The 23788-nt window shown below is 34.0% G+C and overlaps 1 protein-coding gene across 3 annotated transcripts in view; it reads right to left on the reverse strand.

The window, feature by feature from the left end:
• Positions 1–23788, reverse strand: part of SPOCK3 (SPARC (osteonectin), cwcv and kazal like domains proteoglycan 3) — a 511232-nt gene that overhangs the window by 153534 nt on the left and 333910 nt on the right. For all 3 annotated transcript variants that reach the window (XM_054553197.1, NM_001131658.1, XM_054553196.1), the window contains 1 exon segment: positions 12614–12737. In XM_054553197.1, coding sequence (XP_054409172.1) covers positions 12614–12737 — 124 coding nt within the window.

A 23788-nucleotide genomic window follows, 5' to 3' on the forward strand; every position in this document is an offset into this window, starting at 1 on the left:
TTACAACTCAACTAAACCAACAGGCTGATTTAGAAGCCACCCAGCAAGTTGTGTCACATCTCCTACCTGTGGGGCTCCACAACCCTCATGAGCACCTTGAGCTACAAATCTCTATTGAGACTTTTTCTAGTAAAGCTGCCACTGTTCCAGTTTTACCAGCTGGCTCTGACAGCATCACTGTACCATTTAAAACTAATCTGTGTCATATGTTTAGCTCTTTGGGCTATTTGCAGTCTGACAACAGTGCACTTTTTATCACCAAATCTACTCAGTAATGCATTGGCCGGCAAGGTATTTAAGCACTTTCCATGCTCCCGACCATCCACAAGAATCTGATATTGTTGGGCACTGGGATTGGCTCTTAAAAAATAAACTCAAAAAGATTTATGTCTCTGCCTCCCTCACCTCCACATGATTCACATATCTTAGTAAGGCAATTTGGTCCCTGAATTTTGCTGTCCCCAGAAAAGGAGCATACCCTCTCAGCTGGCTCTTAGGTAGTGAATAAGATGCAAGGAGGTTATATATACCTAGTTTAAACATTGAGAATTTCTCTTTACTTCCCCTGCCAGCAACTGCAGGCTGGCCTGGTTGCTGTACCCTCCAGTTGGCAGCCTGTCCAAAGGAGGCCTTAGGGATTCAAACTCAATTGTGGATCACACTGCTCTTTGAATCCACTGATAGTAGTATACACAGGCCACAGTTGAAAACATAATGGGTCTCTCTTTATAAAACTTCCCTTGTCCCTCCTAATATACTGTTATGGATAAAATGTTCTTGTGTAAAGTTTAGGAGTTGATGGAAAGAAAGAAAAATTTTAGTGATTGTAATGGGACCCACTAATCTTGTGGTAATAGAAGGGGAAAAACACCAGGTATTCCTGGAGAGGGAACACCTTCAACTCTGAAATAAATAGAGGGACAAGATACATTCATGAGCTTTTGTTTTTCCAAGCCACCCTGACATCTTTCCTCCCCAAGGAAAATGTCCTTGTGTGTCTCTCAAAGTGTTCCAAGTGTCTTAAAGTTAACTGCGTGCTGGATCTGACTTCCCCAGACATTCCTTTTTCCATTTCACTTAACATTACCAGAGAAGTCTAGAAACAGGAGATGGCACCAGCTCCTGAACCTCCCATGCAAATCACCTGTCAACACCATCAGACATCTTTCCCACCTCCCCTCTTATTCTGTGGGGTGAATGAATGCTACCAGTCTGGTTGCTAGAAAAACCAAGACAAATTAGGCACACTTCCCTCAAGCTATCACTCCAAAAACAAAGAGTAGAGTCTGTTATTCTAACTGAATTGGGAAACCTGAGATCTGACAGCAGGCTGGAGAGCCATATTTGACGCACTGTCAGTCTATGTCCCCTGAACGATATAGGTCCCACCTGCAGAGTCACATCAGTGGGACACCAGGCTCATCATTTATGAACACCTTGCAGGAAGTTCTTTTTGTAACAGGAGGTATGCAATTAGAAAAGTTGATAATAAATGTTTCACTAACACATTTTGTGAAGTGAAGTGATCAGTGACAGGACATTGTTTCTGAAAGGCATTCAGGTCAGTCACAGTCCACTGACCAGATATTTTGGATGACACAATTGTCCAAGATGCCTCTCTGTAGGTCAAGTAGTGACATCTAGGCAATCACTAGTGTATCCTGCTGCACCTGACTTAATTCCACAGGCCAAGTAGAAAGCCCAAGACAAAAACATAAGCCAAAAGCCACATTGCATGTATAAGGTAGATCTGGATGATTTATGCGATGTGTCCAGGAGGTTGGCTCTGAGACCTTGGAGTGGGGGGTCGGAGACACTGCTGAGATAAATTTTGCTTGCAGGTTTGTATCATCCTCCTGCTTAGAGTTCCCTTGATGATATCCTTAATTAAAAGCTACATGAGATAAATTGAACAGTTTTGGTTCAAACACCTGTTGATGGAGTGGCCTATGTAGAGGAACATTTTCTAGAAGCCAAGATGTGGAAACAAAGGGCAGATACTGTTTGGAGGCAGATCTCCTGGGTTCACTCACATTTTTGCACATCATGCAATCAGAGGCACTGACAGCTTTTGCTCTGTGCACTCTTTTCAAGGCTATTTATGTAGCAAACGGACTTAGAAGGTATTTCCTTCTGAAATACTGGCTTTTGAATTTTAAAAATTTTCTTTCAATATTTTAAGTGTACATTTCCACCATTTTCTGAATCACATTAATCTTGCTGAGATGCTTTTTTTGGTATAATGATACAATATTTTTGGTAGGTAATATGGCTTTTTTGTCTGGATGGACTTTACTTTGGTAAGCTCTCATTTTACTGTAACGTGTCTAGACTTGGGTTTCTTCTTATTTATCTTACTTGGTATACACTGTGTTTCCTGTACTTGTGGAATCATGTATTTCATCACTTCTGGAAAATTCTCAACTAAAATTCTCAACTAAATTATCTTCTAATATTTTCTCTGTGTTATTACTTCTGATTACTCTCTATATTTCAGATTAAACTTTTGATACTTTCTCATTCTACTCTATAGTCTATATATTCTACCTTTTTGGGTCATTTTTCAGAAATACGTATGTGTATACATGTACATAAATATATAATATATATAATATTTGCATATATTGCACACATGTAACATGATATTTACATATGTTACAGCTTATTATTGTACGTTACATACATAATGCATATACATGTACAATCACATATACATAAGTTATAGTTCATTATCTTCAAGTTCATCTAATCTGCTGTTTAATCTATTGACTTAATTTTTAATTAAATAATATTTTAATTAAATGCTATTTGGTTCTTTTAAAAGCTGAGTAATTTTTTCTGAAATTATGTTTGGTATTGCTTGAATATTTCAATGTCATTTTTACATGTTTAAATGTTTCATACATTAACATATATTATACAGTTGATGTCTGTTACTAATAATTTGTCTCTAACAATTTTAGAATTTTAAGTATTTAAAATACGAATCTTGTCTTGTTCTTGCTGTTGGCATTTTTCACTCTTGCTCTTGTTAGCTTACTTCATTTTGTTTATTAGTTTATTTGTATTGTATTAGTGTGTCCCTTTATTTATAATATTTATTTAATTTATATTTATTTATAAATTATTTATATTATAAATTATTTATAATATAAATTATAAATAATTTACAATTTAATTTATTTAAAAATTAATAAATACTAAAACTTATTAAATAAATTGTGAATTTGAGTTGGCAGAACAAACTCTGTGGAATCCTTAGAAGTCTGAATTCATAATAGATTTCTACAGAGAAAGTATATATTGAGGTTTCCACGTCTTGGTGGAAGTTAATATATGAAATCCCTTAAATGTTCTCAGCTTTGGGCTTGCCTGACCTCTGCTCAGATGTAGTGTAATTCAGAATACCAGACCCATGCAAGAGCAGCTCAAAAGCATCAACATTATACCATAATAATGGTATTATTACCCCATGCTACTGCAAGGACCTGTTAGGTTACTTTTCAGATTCCTAGTGCCTGATGACAAATATTTCCCGCTTTCTTTTCACTGGAGGCACAGCTGTTCAGTGGGGTTGTCTAATTCATCGACGTCACTGTGCTTTCATATCGAGCCTACTCTGCCATTCTTTCACAGGCCATTAATCTTAATATTTCTGGATTCTAGTTATTGACAGGTTGTTTTTTCCTGTCTCAGTTTCTATATTAGTGTTGTTACCTTCTAGTTTCATTTGGCTGTTTATTTGGCTTACTTCAGATACAAAAACATACTTAATCCACTGTCAATTCACATAACAAGACTACTTTTCTTGGTAGAGTGCATTTAGGATGGGAAGAGGTTAAAGACCACTAAAACATACAGTGCTTATAGAGTATATCCAGTGTGATTGTGGGAAAAAATATAATTTGCTCAGATACCCTAAAAATGATATGACAGCCACGTTCTATTGTGTTTATTTTATAATTCAAATGATTATAAACTGATATAGATAGATACAATATATGGCATACTATTTTTTTCTTTATCTAGAAAAATAATTGTCATATTAATTTTGAAATCTTTTGTGTATTATTTGTTATTGATATAAAATTAGCATGTTTAATTACATATTATACAAAATCATTTTATTATATTATTACTTTTATATAATCTATATTTTTATTCATAGCCATATTATTAGTCCTGCTCCTTACTAGTTCTATCCCCTATGAACTTATTTAAAATCTCTGTTTCAAATTCTTATGTTTAAAATGGGAACAATATTAGTGTATGTTAGTGTATGTTATATATCTTATAGCATTGTTAAAATTAAGAAGTTAATGCATATATAAATTAACGCATTAGCTTAATTGAGTCATTAATACATAAATTTAGAATACTGATTAACACACATTATGCAATCATGATATGTTAATTTTTTAAAAGAATATTTTGTTTGTGGATATGAGTTGGGTGCCTCTGACAAAAAGATTACAGAACTCTTCCAAAGGTGCTGTACGTACATTTACGTAATTACCTAGAAAATTTTTGAGTAACTCAGCTGGAATAACTTGTAGTAACATAGTAAGGATGGCATATGCTATAGTTATCTTTACATATGAATAACATTATATTAATTGAAATAAGCCAGGCACAGAAAGATAAATACCACAAGTTCACACTCATATGTGAGATTTAAAAAATATTTTGAGCCCCTGAAGTAGAGAGTAGAATTGGGGGTATTAGTGTCTGAGAAGGGGAGAAAAATAGGGAGGATAAAAAGAGGTTGGTTTACAGATACACATGGATAACCTATTTACTTTTCTACAATATTTATGAAGAGATGAAATATATATGGTTTCTTTATATCTCTCCCATCGCCTCCCGTATTCTTTTTCCTTGGCAAAGTGATGAATAATTAATGTTACAAAGGACATCATTCAGGTAAAATTCACATGTGATAAATGCATCAATTAAGGTCTTGCTGGGAGTTTTATTGCACAGTACAGTGCTGTGGTTAACTGTGTGTGAGCTTAACTGGGCTCCGATTCCAGCATTGTAATTCACCAGGTTTACGGCTGACATGGGCTTCCTTTTCTTTATCCCTACTTTGTAGATCATTATAAAAAAAGTCTTGTAAATTTTTTTAAAGATCAAATTACTACACATAAAATATTTAGGATATTAACTGATATTATTATACAATTATTTTAGCAATTACAACAAATATTACTAGAACTTCTATTACCACGACTAGTATAAGCCTAGTATTATTATCATTACACTTCTCTTAAAGAACATGTATATTTAAACATGTTCTACATAGTTTAGGATTTTTTAGATAAATGGGTTCATTATAAATACAAACTAGATGGACTGCTTATAAACTACGAGATCTCTAAGATATAAAAGTTGACATGAAAATTCCACAAATGAATATATGTGGTGTTAGTCCTTTTTTAGTATATAGTAACAAAAGATGTAGACACTGATATTATATGTTCTATTCTGTGATGGCTACAGAAAACTTAATTAACATGGGCTTAAGCTCTATTAAAACTTTTCTTTTTTTACATACAAAAATCTATAGGTAACTTCATACCTAATGTTGAAAATACTGAACACTTTTCTTATAAATTGGGACTAAGGCAAGGAGATGCATTGAACATTGTAGTGGAAGTCCTAACCAAAACCTAAGGCAAGAAATAGAAAGATAAAAAAGGAAGAAATAAACCTGCCTCTATTCATGGAGAAGGATATTATATGTAAAAAAACTGGAGAGATGACAAAACATTACTAGAAATAATAAGTGAATTTAGCAAAGTGGCAATATACAAGTCAGTATAGAAAGTTAACAATATAACAATATACTATCAGCAAACAGTTAAAAACTGAATTAAAATTAAATTTACAATAGTACTAATAAAAAAGTACCTAACAAATTTAATAAAGGGCATTATGAAATTCTATACTGAAAATTACCGAACATTAATTAATGAAATATAACTAAATGGAGAGATATACCAAGTGTGTGGATTTGAAGATTCAGTACTGCACAATATCTAAAAAATGATTCTAGCTTGTTTTCTATAGAAATTGACAGACTGATTCTGAAACTCTTATGGAAATGCAAAGGGTAAACACCAAAGCAATATTAAAAAGGTATAACAAAGTTGGACTTTGCACCTGAATTCAAAAGTCAGCATTAAGGTACAACAAATTAGACATGTGATACAGGCTTAAGGACAAATAGTTCACTGAACATAATAAAGACGGAAACAGACCCACACTTTTAGGACCATTTCATTTTTGACAAAGACATCAGAGCAATCCATTGAAGTAAGATGCTATAAACGATTCTGCAACTGGTTGGCTACTTTTTAAAAAATTTTGTGTAGAAACGGGTTTTTGCCATGTTGCCAATGCTTGTCTTGACCTCCTGAGCTCAAGGAATTTTCCCATCTCTGCTTCTCAAAATGGTGGGCATAAGCCCACCACACCTGGCCTGGTTGGCTACATAAAAAAAAAAAAAACTACCTTCTACTATACACAAAAACTAATCAGTATCACAGACCTAACCCTAAAAGTTAAAATTTTAAATCTTCTAGAAGACACAGAAGATTGTTTTCTGCAACAAGTAATAATCATAGAAAATTGATGATTTAGGCTTATTTATCATGCATAATATCTAAAAATATATTTTTATCATTAATCTGACATCACAGGCTTTAATTCAGTGAGAAACAACTCAATAAATTTAAAAGCCATATATTTTTATTTTTAAATTTTTTTTAGTGATTCAAATAAAGGTAGTCACCACATCATGTGTAGCAATATAGAAAAAAAATGAAGGGTAATTAATTTAAAAAATGAATTTGCTTCAATTTTACATTAAAAAATTGAAATGCGATTAAGAACATGGGCTCTGGACTTAGCTGAGTAACACTGGTCAAATGACTTAAATTCTCTGTGCTTCACAGTTCTCATCTATAAAGGAGGGATAATAACCAGTTAACATATTTAAAATATTTAAAGTATTTGCCAGAAAATATGGTCTACATAAATGTTTGATTTATATATGTATACACACATTATACATATGGACACACACACATGTATATATGAGGTTATGAAAGTTAATGTAGTGAAAAGCCCATGGGTTACCATATTGCAAGATCAAAACACAAGTTATTGTAAATGGTAGACAAAAATCAGGCACCTGTGCCTCTGACTCATTACATTATACCTTCCCCACAGATAGACCACTGGCACCAAGCTGTGGGAAACACTGATCAGAGCATTAGGAAAAGAACTTAGTATATAGAAACTCATGTAAAATTAAAGGGACTGGGGTGAAGATATTCTGGAGCAATGTACCCTGTGTTCTCTTAGAAGCCTCTATTCAAAGGCACCAGTCATTGATCAAGTCAATGACCAATCAGGGATTCGAAAAAACAAAACAAACAAAAAAAATGAGTTCTTTTCCTACCTGTGAAGCTGCTTTGCTAGTGTCTTTTGGCTGTTTGCTTCACTGTAAGTGGCAAATTTAAGAATTCACATTTTTCCCAATAACTGAAGACAAGAGAGGATGTATTTTGTGCTTCAACACATGGCTCCAGGGAGAAAGGATATCAAGTGTTGGAAACAAAATCAGTGTAAGGAGAGGAAGGCTTTTCTGACAATTAGAACACTGCTCAAATATAGAGGTTTACCTTGCAGAATATGATTTCATACCAGGGACTCTATTGCATAGAAGTTTGTCCTAGATGTTCTTTTAAGTTCCTTTTAAATTTGAAATTTTATGATAAAGTTCATTCATATTATTTCCTTTAATGTTCAGTGCTGTAATAAGAATGTATCCCCATAAATGACCATGATAATGTTCTGGTGCTGTAATATTGATCGAGTTGGCATACCTCAGCCAAATGTCAAACCCAACCTAAGTGGAAAAGCAAGTCAAATAGAAAGAGTGCACATCCATTTCTGACAGTGGATCTTCCAAAATCAAATGATCTCAGCTCTAAATATTCAGAGGAAAGAAGACAGAACAACTAAATACTAAAAAGTATAACATATCAAACTTCTCATGATTAGGTGTCAGAAATTATCTACCTTTCAAAATGTGCATATAGTTGCTAGAATTAATAACTATTAAGAGAAAGTAAGAACATACCTCAAATATGGAAAAAATAAATGACAGAAAGGTTAAAACATTATAGTAGCATGTTGAAACTTAAAATAGAAAGTTTTTGAATTGTAATAAAAATAATTAGGCCTTCCCCTTTAATGCTAATGTTATTGTTCACACACACACACACACACACACACACACACACACACACCCCTACCTTTTATTTAAGTATTCAAAGGCAATAATTTGAAGGGATGCACAGTGATTCTCAGCCATGGCTGCACATAAAAGTCACATGAGGAGTTTTAAAAATTCAAATTCATGGGGCCCCATTCCAAATCAATTTAAGTAGCATCTCTACAGCTGGATTTGGAAAACTGCAGTTTAAAATAAGTAAGCTTTATATTTGCCTTCCTTCAAAACCACACACACACACACACACACACAATTTTATGAACAATAGTCATTTCTAAGGAATTCATGATTGTTTAGTTCAATTGCCAAGCAGTGCATCACTAAATATGATAGAAAAGAGTTTAAAATCATCCACTGTTGTCCTCAGGGAATTTATATTACACATGTTCTACTCAAGTCTAAAATGTTAGTATTATTTATTGACTTGTGCTCACGGCAAATGTAATGTACATTTTACATAACAAAGTGAGAAATACATCCATGATCTAACATAAATGGTATATTGAAGAACAATTCCTAGTTCTTACTGCAGCTTGACAATACAATCAAAATAGACTTTGCCTGAAGTAAAGAAATGAAGGCCTTCATCTTTTGTGTCAATTTCAAGAATGATCACCTCTCAAACAACCTTGAACAGACTATATTTTAATTTTTCTGGCATTGCTGAATTTGAAAGAATTCAGAGAACACTGGTTCTTTTAAAAAGAAAGATTAAATAGGCTTCTAAAGAAAGTAAATAATTTTTCTTAACAGGAAAAAAGGCAATGTTCCAAACATACTTTTTATGAAAATCACAAATGTCCCAAGATTTTTTCAAGTAAGCCTATTTATCCATAATTCCTCATCTGTTCATTTTTCTTTTTGTGTATGCATTTTTAAAATTCTCTGCTGAGGATTTCTAGAAATGCTGATTAACCTCAAAGCTTGAACTCCAATAAAATAATTATTCAAAATTGGTCACATTGCATAATGAGGTTTACCTTTCAAAATTATATCTTAGTTATGTCATTTGGCTAAAGTCTTTCTTTGTGTACCTTCTGATATTCCTCTTTCCCACCACATCCCCCAGCTCCTGCACCTAACCTCACCTCCAGTTAAGATGTGCAATGGAAATATCATTTATAATCTCCTCTCTATAAAATGAGCTGAAAGTAATGAACAAACATTGTGGGTCTAAAATAGAACTTGTAGGAATATTATTTGTAGTATTAAAAAAAAACCCTTTGTATCAATGCATGGGTCGACAATTCAGCAGATGAATAGGAAAGGCTTCCACAGCAAGATTGCACTTCCACACTGAACACAGGGCCCCACATCCAAGACTCATCATATCTGCCTTCTGGTTAATCTTTAACATATCAGGACTACTCAGGGGAGGATTTAAAACTTCAAGCAAGGAGCTTCATGGACCCTACTGATCTTAGAATTTGGAGCTCATCGTTATTGTTCAAATGTGTTTAAATCTGCCGTGTCATAATTTGCAAGTTTAGTGACAAAATTTAGTGATCCAAGAGCCGGAAGAAAGATCTTGTGATCTCTTACCTATATTCTATTTTCAACTCTCATAAGCAGATGTTGGGAACATAATAAAATGACATTTACAAGAAGGTACTGGCCTCTGTGGTCTTTGTTCTTGATCTGGTAGCTAAATAGCCTAGGGCAATACTTTCTTATGAGGGCGGAACAAAAAAACACCAACATGTTGAAGTCCATAATTTGAGATTCAAATCAAATAAACTCTTAAAAAAAGATTAGTAAGGATAGTTTCACCTAAATTTTTACTGGGCTAAGAGTTCTACTTAGTTTTCATTGTTTTATACAGCTCAGTCTCATCGTTGTCAATGCAAAAGTTTAAGATTAGGATGGATGGTTCAAAGTGGAAGAGTCACTAAGTTAAATTAGAATTAACAGAAATAAAAATGATGATTTAGGGTTATTAAAGACCCATATTCACTTGAAGCATGCTTTTTGTAATATCTATGTAAAAAAGCATTTGTTAAAAGTGACATTTATGTAAATAAATATTAAAATAATAATTCAAATATGAATTATCTATAAGATTGGTTGTGTTGATACTACTAATAAAATTAGATGATTTATAAGCCAAGGTATCACAGTGTGCCTCATGCCCAAGGAGAACAATGAGGAAACCCCATAAAATTGAAGATATACCTGAATTAATCTATGTATAATACGTGCTTTTAGTCTTGAATGAGAATATGAGGGCTATTTCTTACATGCTAAGTAACTCTAACATCATCAATCAAGTCTCATCAAGTAGAATTCCACTTACAATTGTAACCTGGTATCCTATGAAACTAAATTGGGAAAGGAAGGATCACCTTCTAGAAGCAACCTCAAAAGAGTCCCAGAAATGTCAGCAGAAGCCAGTAGACTTCTGTTAGCGCACTCTGGGGATGATGACACCCTAGGCACAAACATATCTGTACTTCTGGCACATATTTCCAATGTTGAGAAAGACATGCTTCTACTTAGGTGGATGCCAGTAAAACTTTCCAATCTCTCTACCACTGACTCAATTTGTTCAATCATCTACACTCACCAGATAAAATTAGGATTAAAATTTACTTCCTCTGTAGTTCTTCCTATCAGTTTGAATATTACAATCTGCATCCTTCCTTATAAGTCAATAAATCAGCAAAATGATTTATACATCATTTCCATGTGGAATTTTATAATATGAGATAGATTCACTCTCCCTTGTACTAGCAACAGGAATTCACTAAACTTGAAAGCCAAGGCCCTACCTATACCATGTTAAATTCACCAAGATCAAGACCATGTTGAAAGGACCCCTGACACCCTCCTCTCCTAGCAATAACTCTGCTTCTACATACATCTATAAAAGTTTAGCGGGTAGACATATGACAGACAGCTTCACTAAGGATACACAGTACTTGGTACCTAGTATGTACTATGTATGCATTTAGTGACTGAATTAATTAAGAGCACTGTAGTGCACTTGCCCAGATTTGTAACTGTAAAAGGTAAGTGGAAGTTTTGGGGAAATATTTGCTCAGACAAATTATGATTCATAAGCAGGTATCCACAAAACCAAAGCATATAAAAGGTAAAAAAATTCTGGAAATAACTTTGCAGTAAGCACAATCAGATATGAACTGAGGAAAGGTTATTTATAGATTTCATGTATACTGTTTAATAAGAATATTTAAATTGTTGCTTAAAAATGTATTAATATGTTTTTGTTTTTTGTTTTTTAAGACAGAGTTTTGCTCTTATTGCCCAGGCTGGAGTACAATGACACAATCTCAGCTCACTGCAACCTCCGCCTCCCCGGTTCAAGTCATTCTTCTGCCTCAGCCTCCCTAGTAGCTGGGATTACAGATGCCCACCACCATGCCTGATGCATTTTTGTATTTTTAGTAGAAACAGGGTTTCACCATGTTGGCCAGGCTGGTCTCAAACTCCTGACTCAGGTAATCTGCCCACCTTGGCCTCACAAGTGCTGGGATTACAGGCGTGAGCCACTGCACTTGGCTTAATAGTTTAATTATAGAGAAAGCTCCTTCTAGGGACACTGCATAATATGCTACACTACCTTTCTAAAATATATATATTTTTTAAATCTAAATTTTTAAACGTATCCAGTCCCTAGGGTTTCAGATAAAAGACAGTGAGCCTGAACTCCTTCCTTTCTGTTACATAAGCTAAGGAAATTTATCAATGTCTTATTTAGGCAAAGTTTGTAAAAATCCCAAAATATTTTAACAATATGGGACACTTAATTGGGAGGAACAACAATGTAGAAGAGAGAGCAAAGGCATTGAATCAAAGATTATATCAAATCCTGGCTTCAATGTCAACTAAATGTGTGAAACTTGTCAAATTGCCTTCCTGATCCTGGTTTTTTCATTTGGCAAAGAGATTTTTGGTGGCTTAAATGAGATAATATAGGAGATAAAATATGAGATTAAAAAAGTAATTCTAATGACAGATTGTAGCACATTTATTGTTGTTAAAATAATATTGATCACTAAAGCTATTGTACAGCATGCTAACATTTCTGACCTCTTTCATAGTAGCAACAAAGGAAAGGTTGGCTTTGATATCTGAGGGTTCATAGCTTTAGTATTTCAAACCTTAAAAATTCTGATATAGAAAAAACAAATACACATTGAATCATATTCCAAACCAGTGAGATTATTCATTTATTTTATAAGTTAAATGAATAATTTGAATTATCACATTGGATAAACAATGGTTTTAATCATTTACTAATAAGTATGCATCACTTATTTCAAACTAAACAACTGTAGGTGTCTTTACCTGAAAAGAGTAGGTATGACCATCTGAACCACACACAGGGCTGGGATAGACCACTGGGCACTGCTTGCACGTGGATAATATGGGACCCCTCCACTGCCTATGGTCTACTCCTGCTTCTTTCATCCTGTTAAAAAAATAAAGCAAGCATATTGAGCATATTTATTTTAAAATATACATTTATATTAGTTCATTCCTCTCCTACACTGCCATTCCAACTCCTGAAGATACATTAGAATCAACCAACTATTCTCATTTTTAATTTATTATTTATGCCATATTTTTCATTATAATCTTTTGATTTAAATCTTAAGGCTTGCCTCTGATAAAAAAGAATATGTTCCTTAAATATATTCTGCTAGTCACATATAAACGATAGCTGTATTTCTTCACATGAACCCTTTTGTTAGCCTCATAAACAGAAGCAACACTTGCTCAGCAATAAAGGACTCACACATCTGGCACCTTCTTAAAAGCCGTCCTCATGTTCCATTAGGAACCATATAAAAAAGATGACATCTAAATTCCCTGAGTGCCTAAAAGTAAGAGTGGCTTACTTTAGAGAAAACAGAAATAAAGAATTACAATTTTCCAGGATTTACCAGTATTTAAAAAGCCAAATTGCTAGGTTTAGTGATAGCAAATCTCCTTTTGTTGTGTAAAAGTGTTTTAAAGTAGATCCATGCAGCTTTGATATAGAATAACTGGAAAAAAATCCATTCTCTTCTGCTACCTACACTTACAATTGTTTGTTTCCCCACTTTGGTTAAATTGCTTAATTCCTTTGCCTATCTGTGTGAACAATTTACACAGAGTCAGGAAAATGGCTCGAAAGTTAGAAAAAAAATTAACTGAGAATTCATATAAAAACATTTAATATTTAAAAGTCCTGTAGTAAATCAATATTCATTTATTACAACTGCTTATGGAGAGAGTAGTTTCATGCCTATGTCAGGATGAGAATAGATATTTTACCAGAAACATTTTTTTTCTTTTTTCTTTTTTTTTTTTTTTTCATGAATATGTCAAACCTACAAAATAGTGGTCCCAAAAGACTATCAAGACATGTTTTACGGACTTTCATTATAAGGAAAGAAGTTTGAACTATGTGTTTCAAATTTTGCCAGTTTGGATGGGCATTACACATTGATTATTTCTCTAGATTTTCATGAAGCCTATCACAGTTCCAAATATGTTCTCTTTATTTCAGTTTTGTACATTCTGCCAAAAGACCACATTAAAACCTTGCTTTGCTACAAAGTACATCTTATAATAGATAGAATGGGAAAAAGTAAACATGCAAATTTTTCCTGAAAAACAGTTGGCACGAGATCCTAGTGAGGAATAAAACAATGATTGAAAAACGTGGACTATTCTGTAACACTTCAAGATTTATAAATTACAAAAATGTAGCAGAAACAAATTTAAAAAAAATTAAAACATTCTACTCGCACTGAACTTTCACTGTGTGTAATCAAACAAGACATGAAATTATGCAAAATTATTTGACTTCAGATACATTAGGAGAAAGTATAAGCAAGTTTGGGCTTCTAATCAGTGAAAAGTATTTTATTAGAGCAAAAGAGGATTGTAGTAAAAAAAAATAGGATGTATATGTCCTTTATGCTTAGGTTTATATCTCATCTCCGTATCTCTTTTTTACTTCATCTCATTCTCCTTTCCTAACACATATAATTTAAAAAATCCTAATGATATCTGGAAACTAAATGTTGTATTAATAAATTTCTCTTATAAATATAACATTTATGACTTAGAAAATCTTTCAATTTTAATTTAAAGAGTAAATATAACTAGAAGTAAATTTTTAAAAAGTTTGAAGATTTGGCTGGGCACATTGGCTTACGCCTGTAATCCCAGTGCTGTGGGAGGCTGAGATAGGTGGATCACCTGAGGTTGGGAGTTTGAGACCAGCCTGACCAACATGGAGAAACCCTGTCTCTATTAAAAATACAAAATTAGCCAGGCATGGTGGCGCATGCCCATAATCCCTGCTACTCAGGAGGCTAAGGCAGGAGAATAGCTTGAACCCAGGAGGCGGTGGTTGCCATGAGTCTAGATCACACCACTGCACTCCAGCCTGAGCGAAACTCTGTCTCAAAAAATACAATAAAATAAAATTGAAGATTTATTAGAAATTTGTGAAATTGAAATGAGCTCTTAAAACGTAAAATTGTAATGTACTTGTAAAATAAATTTTGAAGTAAAACAAGATTAGTTGTTCTTATTCCTTCCAGGTTTAACCATACAGAACACTAAATAAACATGTTCATATTCTTTTTTTTAAATTATTATTATACTTTAAGTTTTAGGAGTGTATCAATAAAAATGGTACTTTTTATTTAGTTTTGATGCTGGTCAGGATTTGCTGGAGTGAAATATAATCACCAACAATACACAAATGCATTTCTTAGTCTTATTATAAGAATACAAAAGTACTTCTACAAATTTACAGAAGTCCAAATCTATGTGATATCACCTGTCCACCCATATGTAATATCACTATTCATCATGGAAGAGACTTGCATTTCCAGACTCCTTTTATAAAAATGTATCCTAGATGACGAGTTGACAGGTGCAGCAAACCACCATGGCAGGTGTATGTGTATACCTCTGTAACAAACCTGCACATTCTGCACATGTATCCCAGGACTTAAAATAATTTAAAAAAATGTTTCCTATGATTCATAATGTGTTTGGTTTGGCATCAGAGATTGTTCTCAGAATTAGTGTTCTTCTTAGTCTATTTAAATTTTTGTTTTGTTCTTAGAAAAATTAGCCAAGTAGATGAAGATGTAACATTAAAAACTTCACACTTAATTTCATACCTATGTATGATATATAATGTGTAAACATATATAAATTATATATACACGGAAATCATCTGTTGTTGGTTGGTTTTTAATTATATTTTGAAGGCCCCATTTAAGAGAGAGTAACGTGTTTCTAAGAGAGAAGTGAAGTCACGTAGTCATTGTATAGGTGAAGATGAGCAAAGCAACATGATTAGGGAAAGGTGTATTTGGCTCAGGCTATGAGAATGGTTGCCTGGCAACTGTGGCAAGAGGAATGCCCCAGGTAAGAAACTAGATCTGGGAAGAGCACAACTAGGCACATTATTCTGAATATTCTAGGTGCAGAAAAGATTAACCTTTGAGCATACATCTAATTTTTGATACACCAAAGGTCATTTGCAGTTAGTTATTTTAAATTATTAACATATAGGGTGATACAACTTGCTTCCATTAATGAAGTAAAAAACCTAAGCTGGCTGAAAAACTGAACATTTTCAGAAATTGGTCTTCCAACAGTAGCTCCACTGGAATAAATGTGTGACTTTCAGAGAATTATTTTTTCAAAAAAATATTCAATTCTAAAAATCTGAGTTAAAAATGTATTTAGTTTATAACTGCATCCTATACAGGGTCACACCCCTTCTCTTAAGGAACAAGCAATTGTATTTTTGAACCCAGGGAAATGAAGCAAATTGAATAACATACAACAAACTCAAGTTTTCTTTTTTTTTCTCAGAATCATTCGTTTTAAAGATTCCAGATTCAAGGCCCTAAGATAGTTTCATATAATTATAAATATTACTATGTTTTTAAGAGCTGGAAAATTAAACTAATAATTAAAGAGGAATTCATACTATTGCTAGCGTTCTTTTAGGTGACTCAGTTCTAGGCAGTTGAATCATATTATCTTCTTACCACCTGAACTATTATCTTGTATTCATGATTTAACTTTCACTCTAGTCTTCAGTATGTCCCTAGCATCAATCTCATATGAAAGCTCAACAGTCTCATTTTCCTAATAACTATAATGTTAATTGCTGCTACATTCATTTACTCATTTATGTTCTACTTAGTTTTCTATTTAAGTTAATCATGTTGTTCATTTTAACAAAATAATTTGAACAAAACTTCCATGTTTCAGGATTTACACTGATTTCTTTTTTTTTTTCTTTTTTTTTAAGATTTTTTTTTATTATTATTATAATTATACTTTAGGTTTTATGGTACATGTGCGCAATGTGCAGGTTAGTTACATATGTATACATGTGCCATGCTGGTGCGCTGCACCCACTAACTCGTCATCTAGCATTAGGTATATCTCCCAATGCTATCCCTCCCCCCTCCCCCCACCCCACAACGGTCCCCGAAGTGTGATGTTCCCCTTCCTGTGTCCATGTGTTCCATTGTTCAATTCCCACCTATGAGTGAGAACATGCGGTGTTTGGTTTTTTGTTCTTGCGATAGTTTACTGACAATGATGATTTCCAATTTCATCCATGTCCCTACAAAGGACATGAACTCATCATTTTTTATGGCTGCATAGTATTCCATGGTGTATATGTGCCACATTTTCTTAATCCCGTCTATCATTGTTGGACATTTGGGTTCGTTCCAAGTCTTTGCTATTGTGAATAATGCCACAATAAACATACGTGTGCATGTGTCTTTATAGTAGCATGATTTATAGTCCTTTGGGTATATACCCAGTAATGGGATGGCTAGGTCGAATGGAATTTCTAGTTCTAGATCCCTGAGGAATCGCCACACTGACTTCCACAATGGTTGAACTAGTTTACAGTCCCACCAACAGTGTAAAAGTGTTCCTATTTCTCCACATCCTCTCCAGCACCTGTTTTTTCCTGACTTTTTAATGATTGCCATTCTAACTGGTGTGAGATGGTATCTCATTGTGGTTTTGATTTGCATTTCTCTGGTGGCCAGTGATGGTGAGCATTTTTTCATGTGTTTTTTGGCTGCATAAATGTCTTCTTTTGAGAAGTGTCTGTTCAGGGTAAATGATGTTACCAAAATGGTTAGCAAAAAAACAAAAACCACAAAAAACCCTCTCATTCTAACTTGACTTGAATTTAACATATGCCCATTTCATTAATCAGCCTTGGCAAGCCAGCCACCTCCCTCGGTCTTAATTTCTTCACTTGTGCAATGACAGGTTTCATTATTATGGATCATTTGATCTTGAGTAATCCATGAGTCTATAAATCTTTAATAAAATTACTTATATGAAGACGCTTAGCAAAAGTTAGAAGCATAGATAGTGCATATTGGCCACATGTTATGATTTTAGGATTTGATTTAGTGTTAACAAGTGAAGCAAATATATCATTATGGGGTGAAGGATGAGGTTGGCTGTTAAAAGAGAGAGCTAGAAATGCTGAAGTTGCAATGCTGGGCTGTCTCAAGTAGCAAATGAAAGACATGGAGGGAGCCCGTTCATATGATAGCCAATGAATGAAAGGAAATAAAATGTGGCGTGGTTGTGTTAAAAGAGGCATAATTTCCATGAAAGCTATCTACAAATAAAATAATATTTGCATTACAATGTCAAGAAACAAGAAATCATAAAAATAAATGGTATAACACATTGATTCTCTAAATAAACATTTTTCTTAAACCTTGTAGTTCTTGAATCTGGTACCATATAGTAGAAAGTCTCAGTTCTTAAGGTCCTAAATATGCAAGCAGAATAAAATGCCAATTTATGCATTATATATTTACTTTAGGAGAGATATGGTTTGGCTTTGTGTCCCCACCCAAATCTCATCTTAAATTGTAATCCCCACGTGTCGAGGGAGGGATGTGGTTGGATTATGAAGTAAAAAACCTAAGCTGGCTGAAAAACTCTGAACATTTTCAGAAACTGGTCTTCTAACAGCAGCTCCACTGGAATAAATGTATGACTTTCAGAGAATTATTTTTTCAAAAAAATATTCAGTTCTAAAAATCTGAGTTAAAATTTATTTAGTTTATAACTGCATCCTATACAGGGTCACTATCACTCACTTGTGATAGTGAGTGATTTCTCATGAAATCTCATGGTTTTACACGTGTTTGGAAGTTCCTCCTTTACTTTTCTATTTCCTGCTGCTTCGTGAAGGAAGTGCCTTGCTTCCCCTTTCCCCATGACTGTTAAATTTTCTGAGGCCTCCCTAGCCATGTGAGACTGTGAGTCAATTAAAACTCTTTCCTTTACAAATTACCCAGTCTCAGGCATTTCTTTATATCAGTGTGAAAACTAACTAATACATACCAATGTTAATTTAATTATTAACAGAAGGATTTGATTATAACCTCATAAAACAACATTCAAGTGAGAAGAGATATTCTGTTTAATATCTCAACTGATGGTAACTTGATATATTTCTTCTGCACTCAATACACCTACTATTTCATGTTCCAAATCATTTGCTTTTTAAAATTCTGCCAGAGTTGTGGTAGGATTCTTTCTTCAGATATGACTGCCAAGTCATGATTTCCTCCCTATTGGTCATAACTTTTCAGGAAAGAAGGCTACTTTTATTGCATTTTGCCATGGGTCTTAGCAAAGGACAGCTGCTATTAGCTGACTGCAGCAAATTATCTTTCAGTGTGAGAAAATTATATAAAAGCTGGAAAGGCCTACATGGAACTTATTAAATCTACAATGAACACTATTTACTTTAAATGATTTCTATATTGTATGTCAGGAATTTGAGCATTAAAGGAAAATATCATAAGAAATAAATTTTAAGTAAGGTATATACTCTATGAATGCAAAAAAGTATTCTGTCAGCCTACTATCCAAATATTAACCAGGCCCAGCCCTGCTTACCTTCCTAGATCAGAAGAGGTCAGATAGGTTCAGGGTGGTATAGGATTAGGCTGTAGACTAAAATACTTTATAAAACAAAATATTATTAACAATGTTGCTATAAAAAATGGATGTTATATAAGAAATCATTTGACATAGCTTATTCTGCAATATGAGTAACAACCTGATTTGCTCTATATATTTTTGAAGGACAGAAATTCACACAAAAAACAATTTTTAAACATATTTTAAAATACAGTGGGAGAAGTAATTAATGAAAAATACCTTTTAAAATTATTCCTAAGATAAATTAACTACAATCTGATATAGTTTGCATGTTTTTTCCCTCAAAATGTCATGTTGAACTTTGATTCCCATTGTTGGAGGTGGGGCCTGGGGGAAGGTGTTTGGGTCATAGGGGTGGATCCCTCATGAGTGATTTGGTGCCGTCCTCATGGTAATGAATAAGTCCTTGCTGTATTAGTTCTGGTGAGATCTGATTATTTAAAGAGCCTGGCCTCTCTGTCTTGATTTCTCTCTGCACCATGTGATCTCTGCACACCCCAGATCCCCTTCAAATTCTGCTATGAGTGGAAGCACTCTGGGGCTCTCACCAGAAGCAGATGCCGGCACCTTGATTCTTGTACAGCTTAAAGAACCATTAGACAAATAAACTTCTTTCCTTTATAATTAAGCCAGTCTCAGGTATTCCTTTATAGCAACACAAATGAAGACACAATCTAAAGAATAATTGTAATGACAAATTTTCAATATGAACTGTGCTTATGAGACCAACAAGTATGATTTAGAAAAGTTACCAAGAAATCAAAGCAATCAGTGATTTAAAGTATATGCTTTACAGAGCATTTAAATTAAACATCAGGATTTAGAGTTTAAAGAGAAGTGGATAATTTATAATGAGCACCAATTTCTTTGAACAGATCCAGTTATTATCATACCTGAATAATATATGCTGTCAAGTAAATGATTTTTTAAGTGGTGAGCATATTCATAATTATTGAAGGCATCAATAAACTCTTTCAAAATTTCAACAGGCATCATGACAAATGACATGACTGCATATTTCCAATCTCCTTTTCAATCTGACCCTCAACAGATTGAATGAGTAAAATAGCTTTGAAATGTATAAAATGTAGATTATGTCAAATTCAGATTGTAGTGATCCAGGTCCATACTCTTTCCACATACTTAATTCCACACTATTTCAATTACTAAAGACCTCTTCATTTAAAAAGGTATATTCAACTGCAAATGATCTTCATTGTATAAGATATAAAGAGTCATTACCAGGAATTATAATGGGCAAGAAATCTTTATAAATCCGTTTCCAGCAAAATGCAAGCCAACAGATTAAGAATTCATAATCTTATGTGTGACAAATTAATTACCTCATTAAAAGCTATGTACAGTTATCTTCATTGAAAGAAGTGTTAGAAAGTTATTTTTTCTTTTAAATCAATATAATATTAAAATGCATTATTTTAGGAACTAAACCAAGTATTTAAATAAATCTAAGGTTAGATTTACATGTATGCTGATAGTCTTATGTGACAGACACATATATTACATTGTTTATCATTTTAACAATCTTATACAGTGTGTATTAGCCTTTAAATTGTGAGGCTAGGAAGAAGTAAATTTACAGAGCTTAATTATCAAGCATCTGGTGCATACAATTCATAAATATGGACTTCCAGGGTTATCCTTTTCATTGGGCCATTTATGTTTCCTACCATAAGCATACATATAAAATTTTAAATGTAATGGAAAACCACATTCCAATATTCCATAAATTTCTAGACCTGTTGATGTAATAGGTTAAAAATGACAGCATCACTACCTCAAATTTTAGTTAGAATCTTCATCACCACCAAAATACAAGGTGGTGTCTGGAGAGTATACCTCCTGGCTAATTAAATCTGAAATTTATATTGTGTGAAATAAGTAATAAAATATCATAATCTAGATTCTGAATTAGTAAAAGGACTAACTAACTAAGGTATGAATTGGTTCTATTTAATTTGCATTGACAGGTATATTTATTTTCATTCAAGATTTTAATGTTCATAAGCAAAACAAGCTTTCAACCATTAACTGTGCTACTATTTTAACCTTAACTAGCTTATAGTGTCAGCACTGAGCAAAGTGTGAACTAAGATTTGAGTTCATAAAAATATGTGATTCTTAAATATCAAGGAGATTCTATATTTGGAAAAATGTATTCACATTTTAAAAATAACAGTGACAGATATGCAGCTTAAAGCGAGAAAAATATTTTGCCAAAAGAAAATGACTAACAGTGCAACATTTCCTAAAAGACACGGAAAAATATTCTGTTTGACTATTGAAAACACATTTATATATATATAAAGTCTTGATTGTGAAAAATTCTTTTAATTTTTAAAAAATTTTCTTAACAGAAGCCAATGGTTTTAGCTGCTTTTAAAAATGGATCTGAAAGCTTCAGCAGAGCCATTTAACAATTAAATGCCGCATTTTATTTAAGTAAACCGTCATTAAGGACCATCCGAAGTTCAGGGAAACAAAACACAGCTTTTCCTTCATACACTGTCTTTGTGGAAGTCATTATCATTGCCTTTCTCCTAGCTTACTGCTTTATTGGAAAAGGAAAGTTGCAGAAAGAAGAAAGAAGAAAGAAACTACCATGTTTTGCTTGAGTCTGATTTACAGGATGAAACAAACAATTAAGTGTGAAACCTCCACTCTGCATTAGCTCTGACAGCTATATTTGAAGTTCAACAATTTGCCCAATCACATGTCTGATTTTTCAAGTTAACAAGTAATTAATAAAATTTAAAAGATAGCCTAATATTTTATCCTATAGCATTTTTCTATCAGATTGTATTTGTTTCCTGTCCTGGAAGAGTATACTTTCAAACATGTGTTGATTCTTTTTTTGTTGTTGTTGTTGAGACTGAGTCTCACACTGTTGCCAGGCTGGAGTGCAGTGGTGAGATCTCAGCTCAACTTCTACCTCCCGGGTTGAAGCAATTCTCTTGCCTCAGCCTGCTGTAGCTGGCACTACAGGCGCATGCCACCACACCCAGCTAATTTTTGTATTTTTTGTAGAGACGGGTTTCACCATGTTGGCCACGATAGTCTCAATCTCTTGACCTTGTGATCCGCCTGCCTTGATCTCCCAAAGTGCTGGGATTACAGGCACGAGCCACCGCACCCGGCCTGTGTTGACTATTGGTATAACCAGGAGTAGGGGCAGACTCACTAGCCAAGGAACTGTTCTCCTGGAAATTGTATCTCAATACTTTGTACTATATATTAAAGACTATAAAAAAGCCTTTCAAAAACAGTTTTATTATTGTTACTTATATATTATTACTTATAGTTACAGCTACGTAAATGTTCTACAAACTGAATCAGGTACCATTAAAATTCCCATCACTATTTCTCCTAATAAATTATGATCTTCTAACCTACAAATAGTACCTATGCACCCTTCTAGATACTGTTTAGTTATTTGCTCATAAACGTACAACGGGGGTCCCCAAAACCCAGGCAGTGGCCCAGTATCTGTCGCCTGTTAGGAACCGGGCTGCACAGTAGGAGGTAAGCAAGCCAGCATTACCACCTGAGCACTGCCTCCTGTCAGATCAGCAGTGGCATTAGATTCTCTTAGGAGTGCAAACCCTATTGTGAACGGCGGACGCGAGGGGTCTAGGTGTTGCCCGCCTTATGAGAATCTAGCGTCTGATCATCTGAGGTGAAAGAGTTTCATACCCAAACCATCTCCCACTCCCCTGTAAACCAGTCCTTGGTGCCAAAAAGATTGGGGACCGCTGCCCTACAAGATATTCAGGAACAATTTCACACTCTAGTGGCACCAGAGGGATAGAATCATTACATTCATGGAATTCAGAATTTATTTGTGGACAAAAAAGTAGGAGTAGCTTTTAGTAGGATTTTTCTATAGTCTATGGAGCCTATCTCATGAAGTTATATTCATCTTTGAGGTCCTGACTTTGATGCCATTGGTTTGTAAATATTTTCTGACTCCCCTTATGCTTACATATGTCTTGTCAATACTAACAATCACCTATATGGTCATCTTTCCTATTTAACCAAATTTACACTCACACTCCCCTAATTCTGAGTCCCTTTCGTTCTCTAATGACATCTCTCATGATATTAGGAGATGTATCTGCGCCTAATACCTACTCTTTCCTTCCTTATGCTGTTTCTCTAGTTTTGAAGTTTGGGAGATATGGACCCACTTAGAGCAAAGGCCACTTTCTGTAGCCTACAAATATTTCTAACTTCTGTTGAACTCCACTTACAAGCATGCAGGAAGCAGCAGGGCAGTAAAAGATGTTATTGTAATCACAGTATGATATTGCATATAAGTTGAATTTAATCTCAGTATCCTTTGGAGTCAACACACCAAGCCTTCTGACCTCTGTGCAATTTGCCCAATCAATGCCTGTTTTTCCTTTCGTTAGATCACACTTCCAGAAATAGAGTTTCTAAGATTGGGGGATGTGTTAGTTTCCCATGTCTGCT

The sequence above is a fragment of the Pongo abelii genome, chromosome 3 (genome assembly GCF_028885655.2).
Source record: "Pongo abelii isolate AG06213 chromosome 3, NHGRI_mPonAbe1-v2.0_pri, whole genome shotgun sequence".
In the NCBI taxonomy this organism is placed as follows: Eukaryota; Metazoa; Chordata; class Mammalia; order Primates; family Hominidae; genus Pongo; species Pongo abelii.